We start from the raw sequence: 12,159 nt of genomic DNA on the forward strand, positions 1-12,159 counted from the left end.
AGCAGATTCTGATTCTGATTCTGATTCTGAAACTCATAGTGACTGTGTGAGTTGCGATATCCAGCAATGCCTGTCTGTTGTATATTAGCAGCGCATGAGATATGTGCACTGCAGAAAGAGTAAAAAACACACAAAAAAGAAGAAAATGAAGAAAAAGCCGGCATTTGAGAGTGGAATGTGCAAACACGTCTGCCTCGGGGGCCGCCATGTAGTAGATAGTCTGTTCCTCTGGGTGTGTCACTGCATGAATGCCATCTTAGAAGCTTCTGTGATTGCAGCTGAAGTCAATTAACAGCTCCAGATGACCTGGGGAGTTCGTCTAAGTGTCTAAATTCAGATGGGTTTTTACACACCAATCCACTCTCAATCCCACACTCACATACACCTCATTTCTCACATATCCTTCCGCTTTAGAGATGGTCAATATGCAGCGCCTTAGCTACTGTGGCCACTCTCACAGAGATCTCGGCCACAGACGAAAGAAAGAGGGAGAACGCCCCAAAAACAGGAGGCTTCCATGGAGGGCCAGAGACACATTCCACTGGTTTGCATAGGAACTACCTCTGATTCTCTGCCAGGCGAAGGAGTCAATGAGGGAGAAGTCCAGTGACCTGATGTCCTGAGAGAGAAAGACAAACCTGAAAGAGGCCTTGTTCTCCCAGTCTTTGCTGACTTGTTCCAGATGCAGCTACACTATGGCAGTGCAGTTAAGAAAATGTAATAATGCCTGAATTTATCCCTTCATGGGAACCAGTGAGTAATCATTTTCTTGCTGTTTCTGTCTCTCGTGATGTAGTGTTGGAGAAAAGTTAAAAGACAGACAGGAAGATTTAGCCCTAATGCAGCACAAGCTTCTGGCACTAAATACAACACTGACAAAAGTGTGTGAAGACAGGCATAAACATACTGCAACCAGTGTACGAGTGTCAGTGCATAATATCTACTGATGCTTTGCTTAAATTATACCACCAACCTTCTAACACTCACTGTTACACCCACAAGACACAAGAACTACATAGAATCATTACAGATTGTTTGCTAGTACTAAGAAATGTTACATGAATATGAATTTGTTAGATAAGTATTACTTTATTAGCTACTGTAGATTGGACCTTTGTCTTTTGTTTATTATTGTAGTCATTTCAAAAGAAATTCCCTTTCATAAAATAAATCCAGGCACAATTCATAACGGTATAAAACTGAAGTCATAATATTATAGTGTCTCTACCTTCAAAGCAGTCTGGCAGTCAAGTAGTGTAACAAATGCTTGAAAACATTATGTCCAAATTCAATTTATGAGTATAACATAAAAAAGTCTTATTTTAAGTGGACCACTTGCTAAAGGAGTGTGAGTTAAACACAAAAACTGACACTGACACTCAAACACTCGTACTTTGCTAATGAGAAATTGTGTTGTTGGGTTGCATCTGTCCTGTTTCACTTTGGGCATAAAGCTTCACATTCAGGTGGCCCCACCTTTTCTGTAGTATGAAAACATGAGGAAAGTTAAGAAATTTAGGATAAGCATTCAAATATTTCCAACCTGTAACATTTTGTTCTGTTGATCTCTTGATAAGAAGGGATGTCACCAAAAAAAGATGAGGCAACATATGGAAACAAATGGGAGAAGGATCCAAAGATGAAAAAGGAGGAGAAGTCTGAAGAAACAACATGGTAAAAAACCACCATCTCACAGATGTTGGCAGCTGCAGAGCAGGAGCAGCAGATAAAACCCACTTTTTGTCTGGGCAAATGTGAGTCTGTGGTGGGAGGAAGGGGTGCATAAGAGATATGAAGAAAAAAGCAGAATTCAGGATTTGGAAGCACCATTCCAAGAGGAGGGTTTTAATGGGCCGCCTGGAGACAACCGCTTCAGGCAGAAGACTTAGTATGCATGAGTTCTGCAGACAGGAGGAGAAAGAGGGAGAGATCACAGCAACATCACAAAGAGTTTGGGGAAACTGTCCTCCTCATTTTGACTTTGACTATCCCTGCTGCCCCTATACGAACCTCTAGTTTACCAACCTCAACTTGTGGCATTGTAAATGATGTTGAGCAACAAGTTTTTGGATAGAGGTGAAGTCAGTTGTTGCCTGTGTATGTATCGGCTTTGCGGGTTTTCATTTGTATCAAAACTTGAAACAGTCCTTTCTTTTCCTCTTCCAGAGTACCCATGCTCAGGCATGCTTGGCATGGTGTCAGGCTTCATCACTGACAACCATATCACTGCGTCCTCCCATACGGACCGGAGCTGGGTACCAGAAAATGCCCGCCTGCTGACCAGCAGGACTGGGTGGACTCTGCTGCCCCAGCCCCAGCCCTTCACTAACGAGTGGCTGCAGGTGGATCTTGGTGAGGAGAAACTCATAAAGGGGTTGATCATCCAGGGAGGGAAGCACCGTGAGAACAAAGTCTTCATGAAGAAGTTCCGCCTTGGCTATAGCAACAATGGCTCTGACTGGAGGATGATACTGGATGCCAATGGGAACAAGCCAAAAGTGAGAGTTTTTTCTTTACTTGGATTTAGTGGAACAATGCAGTTCTGCTACTAAATCAGAGGCATAACCCTTGAGATGTCTTTTCAAAGGAATGGGTTGGAATTGAAGGTTTGATTTCTAGCGCAAAGTAAATGATAGGTGTGACATTCTGCATTGCGGACAATGATTTGAATTCATGTTACTAAAAATATTGCTCAGATATGTCAGTGCAATGATTCCACTTATGACACATTTAATCAATTTTCATCAGAAATCTGAGCCTGGCAGTTACGAATCATTCAGCAGTTGTTGCAAGTCAATTTCAGCAGTGGGCTTAATCACATTGGGATAAGCATCTCATGTCTCAGAGTCCTTTTTCAGTTCTGTCTTCCCTCTTTTTATTCTGTACAACACAGAATGAAAAAGGGGGGTGAAGGGTATCAGGGGAAAACCAACAAGGAAAGACAAAGAAGAGAGTAACATCCTGCATCCTCAGAAGACTCAGCCTAAGACTTTGCTCAAAGCATTCAGATGCTTACATTCAAAGCAAAGTTATATATGAGCACATACACAACCACACATGTCTCCCAGAAGAGCTGCAACAGCCCATCCCCAAATGCAAACCTCCCTCACAGGGTATAAATCTGATCCAGGTAGGTGGAGGACTGATTTATGAAGGGACTGAGCAGGATCCATATCCCCCGGTTAGCTGCCTCTCTCTCCTTTGTCTAAGAGATTCCCAGCATCTAAGGCGCACCAGTCTCTTTCACATTATCACATCCATTAATCCTTTTCCATCAGTCCTCTGTCTCTTCCTTTGCTTGCTTCTTTAACACCCCACATTCTCCTCTTTTTCCTCATTTATTCTTTGGTTTGCAGTGGGTCTGAGACACATATGAAAGGAACCAAAAGTTGCCTTTGACAGAGGTGTGTGTTTGCCACTGGCCTCATGCAGCAGTTGCCAAGCTGTGCATTAGATGTTATTGAGATGAGAGAGATCTGGTCATCTTCTGTTCTTTTCCATCATCTTTCCACCTACCCAGCACATGCCAGCCCTCCACCCAAGTTCTAGTTTTCAGAGGGGAGGGAATAAGTCTGCCTTGGGGTATCTGCACTCAGAAAGCTATATCAGTCAAATGCTCAACAGTGATATTGTTTGCAATATTGCACTTTTTCACTCACTCTTTGTCTCTGTTGTTTTTCCTTTCACCTCATCTCCCTGTCCCAAACAGATATTTGAAGGGAATAGCAATTATGACACTCCTGAGCTTAGGACACTGGAGCCCCTGCTGACCCGTTTCATCAGAGTTTACCCAGAGAGGGCCACTCCTGCTGGCATGGGCTTGCGACTTGAACTCATTGGCTGTGAGATTAAAGGCAAGCTGTTTACATTTGTTGCATTCTCTATGTTCTCTGTTCTCTGAAACTATAACTTTTGTTTTGACTACCCAGACCTTCTTCCCCATGCTAATGACATTTTTAGCTGTTGTAACCGTTTTGACCATAGTAATGGCATTTTCACTTTTGGTGGTGACATTACTACTCTTGATGATTACAGGGTTGTATTTGTCAAAATCCCTATGCTGTCTTTACTGGGTATAACTCTGTACATTCATTTGCAGTCAGTGTGTGCATATCTCTGTGTCTCAACTCCCACACTCCCATCAGTCATCCTAGTTAATGACAGCTGTGTGATAGCTTGCACTTCATGCCTGTGCCATGGTCCCGGTTATTTAAAGATGTGTGTGAGGGCTCCCTCTGTTGAGACCACATCTGTCCAACTCCTGCTCTTTATTCCTACAAGAGATAGTTGTCTTGTCTCCTTGTTAAATCAAAGCTCCCCCCATAGTTAGCTACTTCTAGAGGGGATCAAATGAACCCGGAGCAGAAGGATTCTTTCAGCCAGGCCCCTATCACACTCTTCTCAACCCCTGCATATCTTTCTTTTTTTAAAGGACTGCATACACTTTGCTGTCTTTAAAATTACCCTTCTTTTTTGTAGTACTATATTGGTCTCTTTCAAAGCTGATTTAGCACAGAAACAGCTCAAAGACTCAAGACTGTGTTGCACTCAAGCCCTAAGTGGATTTACATATTGGATTTCAGGGAGGCCCATTCCACTGTACGTTTCGTCGACTCCCACCGGGAGCTTTAATAAGATCATAATGCTTGTTTTCACTGTTAATGCTAAACATACTGACACAGGCATATACACACAGCAACCACAGTCAGCCTGCCAAATATGTGGTTATTGGCATGTATACATATTTTCACATACACAGGTGCTTGTACTAGTGTGTACAAGCATGTATGTACGTGTTTGTAAGAGGTCATATCAAGAGGGCTAAGTCCTCATTTCTGTGTGAGGCTCCCGTGAAGCAGCACTGACCCCGTCCCTGACCCTCCCCACTCTGAATTTGACAGGGGCTGATCTACTCATATTTCATCTAGCACTGGACAAGCGCAGGAGTGGTTCACACACATGCACACACGCTCTGTCTCACACACACACACACATAGTGTACACATACAGTTTTTAGGGTGTGGCAGTACATTTTTCTCACAGTCCCCTTGCCCTCCTCCTTTGACCTCCCTCTGTACTGGGGAAGCCCGTCAGTGTTTTACTGCAACAGTACTTACAGTATATCTAAGATACTTTTAATTCTCAGTGAATACAGAGAATACAAAATAATTGACCTCCTTTAGCAAGAACTCTGGCATAAAAATAAAAATGTATCGGTTTTCATTTGTTCAGGGGTGTCAAGCTCATTTTATTTCAGGGGCCAAATATAACCAAACCCAATCTCAAGTAGACCAGTAAAGCTGTTGCATAACTGCCCACAAATAACAACAAAAAACAAATAAATAACAAAGATGTAAAAGAGCATTCTGAAAATACAATTAGTCAACCATCCATTTATAAAATAGATGATGACTAGCCTGAGTTACCGTAGAAAAATAGGTGTCATTTCAACTGGGTCTGTCTAATGAGCTAATGTGAAAGAAGGTTAAGTTGTTTCCTGTCTTCATTTTTCACTTGGCGGCGGGAGGAGGAGGTATGAATAGTGCCCATGTGCTTGCCAAGAAGGTGTAGCTGTATGGCTGTCCAGGTGGAAACAATAATCACATGCTGCCCAGTACCGGGAACAGGTTGTGATAACTAAAGGGGGGAAAGGTTTGAAATTTTGTCATAAATCCTGAGAAATGTGGGGAAATTTTGACCACGGGAAGAAATAGGGAGCGGGTAGTGAAAAATGGGAGTCTCCTGGGAAAAGGTTTGGCAAGAAAGCCTATAGTCAGTTCCAAGCCAATTTCTGCCTCTCTGAGTGTCAGCTGTAGTTTCACTTCAGTTTATACGCAGCAAAAATTTGAGTGTTGAAATTCAAGAGTTAAACAGATTTCAACTCCCAAAGAATATTTTTAACACAGTCAGTGTAAAATGTTGTTCAGTGTTATTTGACAGAGTTAATCATGTCAGTGTTGTCTTAACTCCTTGGAGATGTAATTAACACTTCGCCCAACAAATGTCAGGGTTTTTTTTTTTTTGGTAGACCTCATTATGCAAGAGTCATGCAGTTCAATCTATAGGTGAAATGATATGAAACTTACAGAAGCTTATAACTGATGCTGTGACTTCAACAACAAATTCAACACATGCTCTGACTTAGTGTTTCTGTTCTGCATTTTTGTTTTACACTGAGAATTTTTATCTAACATTGTAATAGTGTTAATAATGTGAAGATTTAACCCACATTTTTTGGATTCCATCTACACTCCATGTTAGCACTCTTTACATCTCATTTTACTTTTACTGTAGCACTCTGATCATACTTTGTGTTTGGTTAATTGTTTGACAGATATTCACTTCCCATTTTAAATGGCATTTAACTCTTGTTCTTATCATGTTTGAATGCACTTATAAACTTTCCTTTGGACCTAAGCATCTGCCAAATGAACGTAATGTAATGCCAAACCTTGCTGCATTTTCTCTCTCAATCTCAGTGCGTTTTTTGAGGCAAGATAATGATCAGGCAGTAATTGGATAAAACAACAGAAATGTACTGAAATGTTGCAGTGTAATAGCTGATGATACACATTATCTTACCTTCTCTGAACAATAAGGGAAAACAGAAATTATGGTTTGCTTCAAATGTTTAAGTGGAAACTGAATCACAAAGCCATTAAGCCAAAGCTCTAGGCCCTACATTAGTTTCCTTATTTAACTTGAAATATAATCTTTTGTCTGCTGTCTCTCTCCTTCATCACCTTTATAGCTCCTACACACCCACCCACTACACTAGCTCCAAGCACTACTCTGTCCGATGAGTGTGACGACGACCAGGCGAGCTGCCACAGCGGCACAGGTGATGACTACGATGTGACAGGTGCTACCATCGCCTTCATGAGACTGCAACCAGCCCCCACCTCTCCCATTTTTTCCTTTCCTTCTGCTACAGCTCACACTTGATCCGTTCCCCTCGTTTCTATGATAGAGCCACTTTCCTAGCTTCACTGCTCTCTTCCATGGCTTGATTTGATACTTCAGCTAATCTGCCTTCTTCCATACACTTCTGTAAACATGCATGTATGCGCTCACATGCTCGCCGCCATGTACACAGCTCTAATTAGCTGCACCTGTAGCTCCCATCTCTCTTTTCAGTCTATCTTCTCATTAGCACCTTGCACCAGAGACCACCAAATGTGCACATCCACATGCATCTGCATGTAAACCTACCAATAGCCAGCTCTGTTCTTCATCTCTCACCTTCCTTGTTCTTGGTCTGTACTCCTACCTACACTCCCCATTATGTGGCAATCTTTGGTGATGAGCACGGCACAGTCTTAGTAACATGTTCCGAAACCTACTTAAGTGCTTCAATGGTACAAATACTAAGGTAGTGTACTTGTAAGAAGGAAGGAAAGAAAGTCCTAAATTATTTAGCTAAATTTGGTTAGGCACATTTAGTGCATGGGTGCAGTTACATGAAATTAAAGTTTCTTTGTGTTTGTCACAGGTGGTCCCACGATGCCAGAGACCACTACTGTTGAAGCTGATACTGTACCAGGTGAGTGGAAAATATATGATTTTTCTTTGCCATCAACAATTCCACATTTTGCTCAACACTGAAAGTGATGTCTTTAAAGATTGCGTGTTATGATGTTGAAACATTTACCTACTCAAGCTTTTTCTTTTCATTAATTTCCATAGATTTATTTAGAAGCATACCCCAGTTAATGATTGCCAACTCAAGGCAGCTTCTCTCCTCTGATGTATGCCTTTTATTAAAGCTGATGGTATGGCCCTGAGAGGCTCCTGCTGACAGGGCAAGAGAGGTTGTGTGATTCAGGGTTAGCTGATGATTAGCACTGGTGCTCTGCTGCTGTTTTCTCAGCATAATTACTAATCACTGGGCAGACACTGACACACAGTAAACAAAATCTCACTCTATAACACAAAACAGGAAAACACAATGCAAATGCACACAGGAAATTATGTGTGCTTTGGGGCCACATGCACAGATACACACACATAGAATAGTCTCCTATAACAGGTTGATGAAACAGCAGCCAGCTAATAGGCTGTGCCCGAGTCTGACCTTGGCTAATGGGCCATAGGCTCCATCCAACCCCTTTCACTCTATCAGCTGGCTCTGTGGTCTGTCTGCAGTCTGCTGCCGCTATAATAAAAGATGAGATCTCAGGTGCCGGCCTCTGTGTGTGTGTGTGTGAATGTGTGTATGAACATACCCAAGTGTCTGTGGGAAAACATTATTCTGTCTGACTTTTCATTTCAAGAGCCTCAAACCATGCATGTCTGAGTGGGTATATGCATGCCATGCACCCTAATCCCAAAGGCTGTACTCTCAAGAAAAAGTCTATTTCTTTTATCAAATGGCCAAGTAGGTGATGTGGCTGTTGACCTCATCTTGAGCTTGGTCGGTAGCCTCAGTCAAAGCCTTCCAAGGATGAAACAAAAAAGTCAAAGACATTTTAATCGGTAAGGTGGAATTCTTGATCAAAACATTTGCTCAGCATCTGCAGTGTGGTTCCACATGGGAATTCCATCCTTTGTGTTCAATGAGCAAATAGAGCCATTCCCTGTAAAAGCTAGTAATAACCATCCCATTATTAAAGGCAACATTGGTTCATATATTCTGCCATTTGGAGAGCTGCCTCATTGTTTCTCTAAAGGCATCTCTTGCTGGAGTTGAAGGATGTGGCTAACTTCCCAAACATCTCACTCCCTTGTGTGCCTTGGAAGTCTTTCTTTATCCAGCTTGAAAAACACTAAAGCCCCCACACATTTTCCTTGCCTCTGCAGAGGCTCCTTCATCATGGCATGTGTCTATGGGGTATTGAGTTGTTGGACTAGGGCCCCAGCGTTGTTACCATAGCTGTCTACAAATCTCAAGTCCCTGCTCTCATTAAAATCCTGAGCTCTCTATGGGTTACTATAAATGTTGCTTTCTCAACTGGACACCATGTCCAGACATCATCTTCCTCTTTCCTACTTCTTGTTATTCTGCTGTTAGTGTCCCTTTCTTTGTTGACTGTCACATTCATTAAAAGAGGTCATTAACTACAGCCAATATATATTAGCTACATGAGGTCTACACTGTGACTTTCCTTTCTTTCTCATGTCAGAGGTGTAACTTGCCTCCTATCCCACTCTATTTCTCCCTCCTGAGTTTTTATTGCTATGGCAGTGTCACTGTAAGCTTATGTTCCACAGTTCTCTGCTGCCCTCTAGTGTTTGTAGGTGGTCTGGATGAGTGGAGGAGGCTCCAAAATGTAACCTGTAGTCAGATGAATTTGAGATCCTTGGACACATGATCCTGACCTTTCTTCAACATATTTGCAGCTTTTCTGTGGTTTGCCTGTGACTTTGGATGGGCCAATGACCCGTCCTTTTGCAGCTGGACATCTGAGGAGACTGGCTCTAAGTGGCAGATCCAGTCTAGTGGCACCCCCACTCTCAACACTGGACCCAACATGGATCACACGGGTAGGACCCCTGTAGGTTACTGTTGGGCCAAAAAAATGTATGACCTTCTGACACACTATAAGCATTTCCTTTCAGTCTCATAGCTTTTGTCTACCTGATCTGTTTTATCCAACAGGTGGCTCAGGGAATTTCATCTACACCTTGGCAACAGGTTCCCAAGAGACAGATGTGGCTCGACTGGTCAGCCCAGTGATCAGCTCCCCAGACTCTGACCTGTGTGTGTCCTTTTGGTACCACATGTTCGGGTCACACATTGGCACACTGCATATCAAACAGCGCAAACAGACAGTGGAGGGACCAGTAGACATTCTGCTGTGGACAGTCAGTGGTCACCAAGGCAACCGTTGGAGAGAAGGTCGTGTTCCTGTGCCACGCACCAACAAACCCTATCAGGTAAATCAAAATTCTACACCTGTGCTGTCTCCATTGTAGCATTCAAGAAAAGGTTACCCAAAAGTCACTGTGTTTTTTTTTAAGGTGGTGATTGAAGGCCTTGTGGAAAGAAAAAGCTGGGGAGACATTGCTGTGGATGACATTAAGGTTCTCAATGAGGTCAGCATGACAGACTGTAAAGGTGAGGCATTTAGTTTTCATATTTGGAATACTTCTATTCGGTTCTTGATCTGAAGTATGACTATACACTTTTGTGTTACAAACACAGGCTGAGAATTAAGTGCACAACTCAAACCCTGGGAATGGAGTTCCACAATTTTACCTTTATCTATTTTGGTAAACAGAGTAAAGGCAGGTTCACAGGCATTGTCAAACAAACTGTGGTCAGTAACAGAGTGGCAGTCAGTCCACACAATGGTACAAGGCAAGGTCCAAAATCCAAGCAAAGGTCAATAACACAACGAGAAGCACACAAGCAGGCATAGAAAAATACTGGAAAACCATGGCATTGGGACACATAAGACAATTTGGCAGAAAGCAACTGCACTGTGATTAGTGAGCGAATTGTAGGTGAGTCATAGAGGAGGGCGGGTGTCAGGTGACAGAACTGGCCGGAAGCAAAGGTTACTGCAGGGCAGGAGGGAGTGGCCACATCCAGAATGAATTAGTTTGAGCTCATTGCAGAGTGTAAATAGATGACACATGAACTGAAAAAATGTGGCACTTTCGACTGCAGCTTGTTTTCTTTCAGCACTCCATTTAATCAGAATTTCTGTTTAATCAGATCCTGATGTACCCACTGAACCAATACTACCAGAGGATCGCTTCAATGAAATCCGTAAGTCAATTCATGAGAAGGATTTATTTTAAGAACCTCTTCCTCAAACCCCTCACAGTTTGTATTCCTATCTCATTCTCCTTTTCTGCCTTTGTCTCTCCCGTGCAGTTGAGGAAATCACAGAATATCCAGTCTTTGTGGAGGCCAATGAAATTAGTGGAGCAGGCAACATGCTGAAGACCCTTGATCCCATCCTCATCACTATCATTGCCATGTCTGCCCTGGGGGTCTTCCTGGGTGCCATCTGTGGTGTGGTTTTGTACTGTGCCTGCTCACATGGAGGCATGTCAGACAGGAACTTATCAGCCCTGGAGAACTATAACTTTGAACTAGTGGATGGCGTCAAACTAAAGAAGGATAAGTTCAATGTACAGAGCTCATACTCAGAGGCTTGAGATGGAACTGACTGCATTGGCGTGACGGTATGACGTGCAGAGCTCACAGAATGTGCACAAGACTAGCTGTAGGCATATCCTATTGTACAGAGCTCAAGGGATTGCCAACACTCAACTCACTGGATGAGGGACAACGTCAGGACCCAGTGGGAGGTTTGGACTGATCCTTGCTTTTCTCAGGAGCTGCAGTAAAAGAACCTACAAGTAGGGGACACTGTGTACAAATAAAATACAGAAAAAATGTGTACAGCTGAGTTAGATTATATTTAAATTTTCTATTATGATTTACATTCATTTTTACAATCAGATGCTGGTGTTGAGACCAATTTAATAATAATGTTCAAAATATTTATAATTTTCTGGGGGGAAATGGTTTTTGAAGGCTGTTGTTTATTTTCAAACAATGTATCAAAATTCTAAATGAACCATATCTGGCAAAACTATGGTGTGCCATACAGGGTGTGCCCATAAACATGTACCCCTTCCCTTCCAGCCCCTATCACTCTGAAGTGAAGGTACCATTCATGGAAATGTATGGTTCTGACAGTGCCTTTAGTACATTTTGGTTGGTCTTCATTGTTGATCTGGGTGTTATGTTTTGTTTCTGTTTTTGTTTTTACTTTACTTGGCTTAAAATATGATGACAGGAAACAGGGACACATCATCTTATAAATACCTGCAAAACAGGAAAACACTCTATCACAGCGCTTTGTTTTTTGTTGTTGTTGTTGTTTTCTGTCCAAAAACCACACACTGTAAATAAGTTTTAATATATTTTATTGTCCTTTTTAAAGAAAGTAAAAAAGAAAAAAGCTGCAGTATCCCTTTTTTCATGGTTTATGTGTGTATATATACAGTGTCTGACTGTTCAGTGGAAGGTGCCATGTTATGGTTTTAATTTTAGGTTACATTGCTCAGACAAGTACGATTTGAGTGATGCTGATGCTACAGCAATTCCAATGTTTATTCAAGTCATCTCTCATCAAAACATCCACACAAAACCACCGAAGAGCAAATGAGTCAAAAGGTAGCAATATATATATATATATA

General features: G+C 42.1%; 1 protein-coding gene across 4 annotated transcripts in view; it reads left to right on the forward strand.

Annotated features, from left to right (window-relative positions):
- The window catches only part of nrp1a (neuropilin 1a), a 79,620-nt gene extending 67,490 nt beyond the window's left edge, over positions 1-12,130 (forward strand). For 2 of the 4 annotated variants that reach the window (XM_020621331.1, XM_020621330.1), the window contains 9 exons: positions 2,167-2,498; positions 3,710-3,854; positions 6,752-6,862; positions 7,493-7,543; positions 9,340-9,483; positions 9,599-9,876; positions 9,961-10,057; positions 10,661-10,714; positions 10,823-12,130. In XM_020621331.1, coding sequence (XP_020476987.1) covers positions 2,167-2,498; positions 3,710-3,854; positions 6,752-6,862; positions 7,493-7,543; positions 9,340-9,483; positions 9,599-9,876; positions 9,961-10,057; positions 10,661-10,714; positions 10,823-11,109 — 1,499 coding nt within the window. In that variant the 3' untranslated portion in view covers positions 11,110-12,130. Of the gene's footprint in view, positions 1-2,166; positions 2,499-3,709; positions 3,855-6,751; positions 6,863-7,492; positions 7,544-9,339; positions 9,495-9,598; positions 9,877-9,960; positions 10,058-10,660; positions 10,715-10,822 lie in introns of those variants that run through there. The other 2 variants (XM_020621332.1, XM_020621333.1) reach the window with 2 other exon arrangements.
- The last annotated feature ends 29 nt before the right edge of the window (positions 12,131-12,159 follow it).

Source organism: Monopterus albus, unplaced genomic scaffold (genome assembly GCF_001952655.1).
Source record: "Monopterus albus unplaced genomic scaffold, M_albus_1.0 scaffold258.1, whole genome shotgun sequence".
Classification (NCBI taxonomy): Eukaryota; Metazoa; Chordata; class Actinopteri; order Synbranchiformes; family Synbranchidae; genus Monopterus; species Monopterus albus.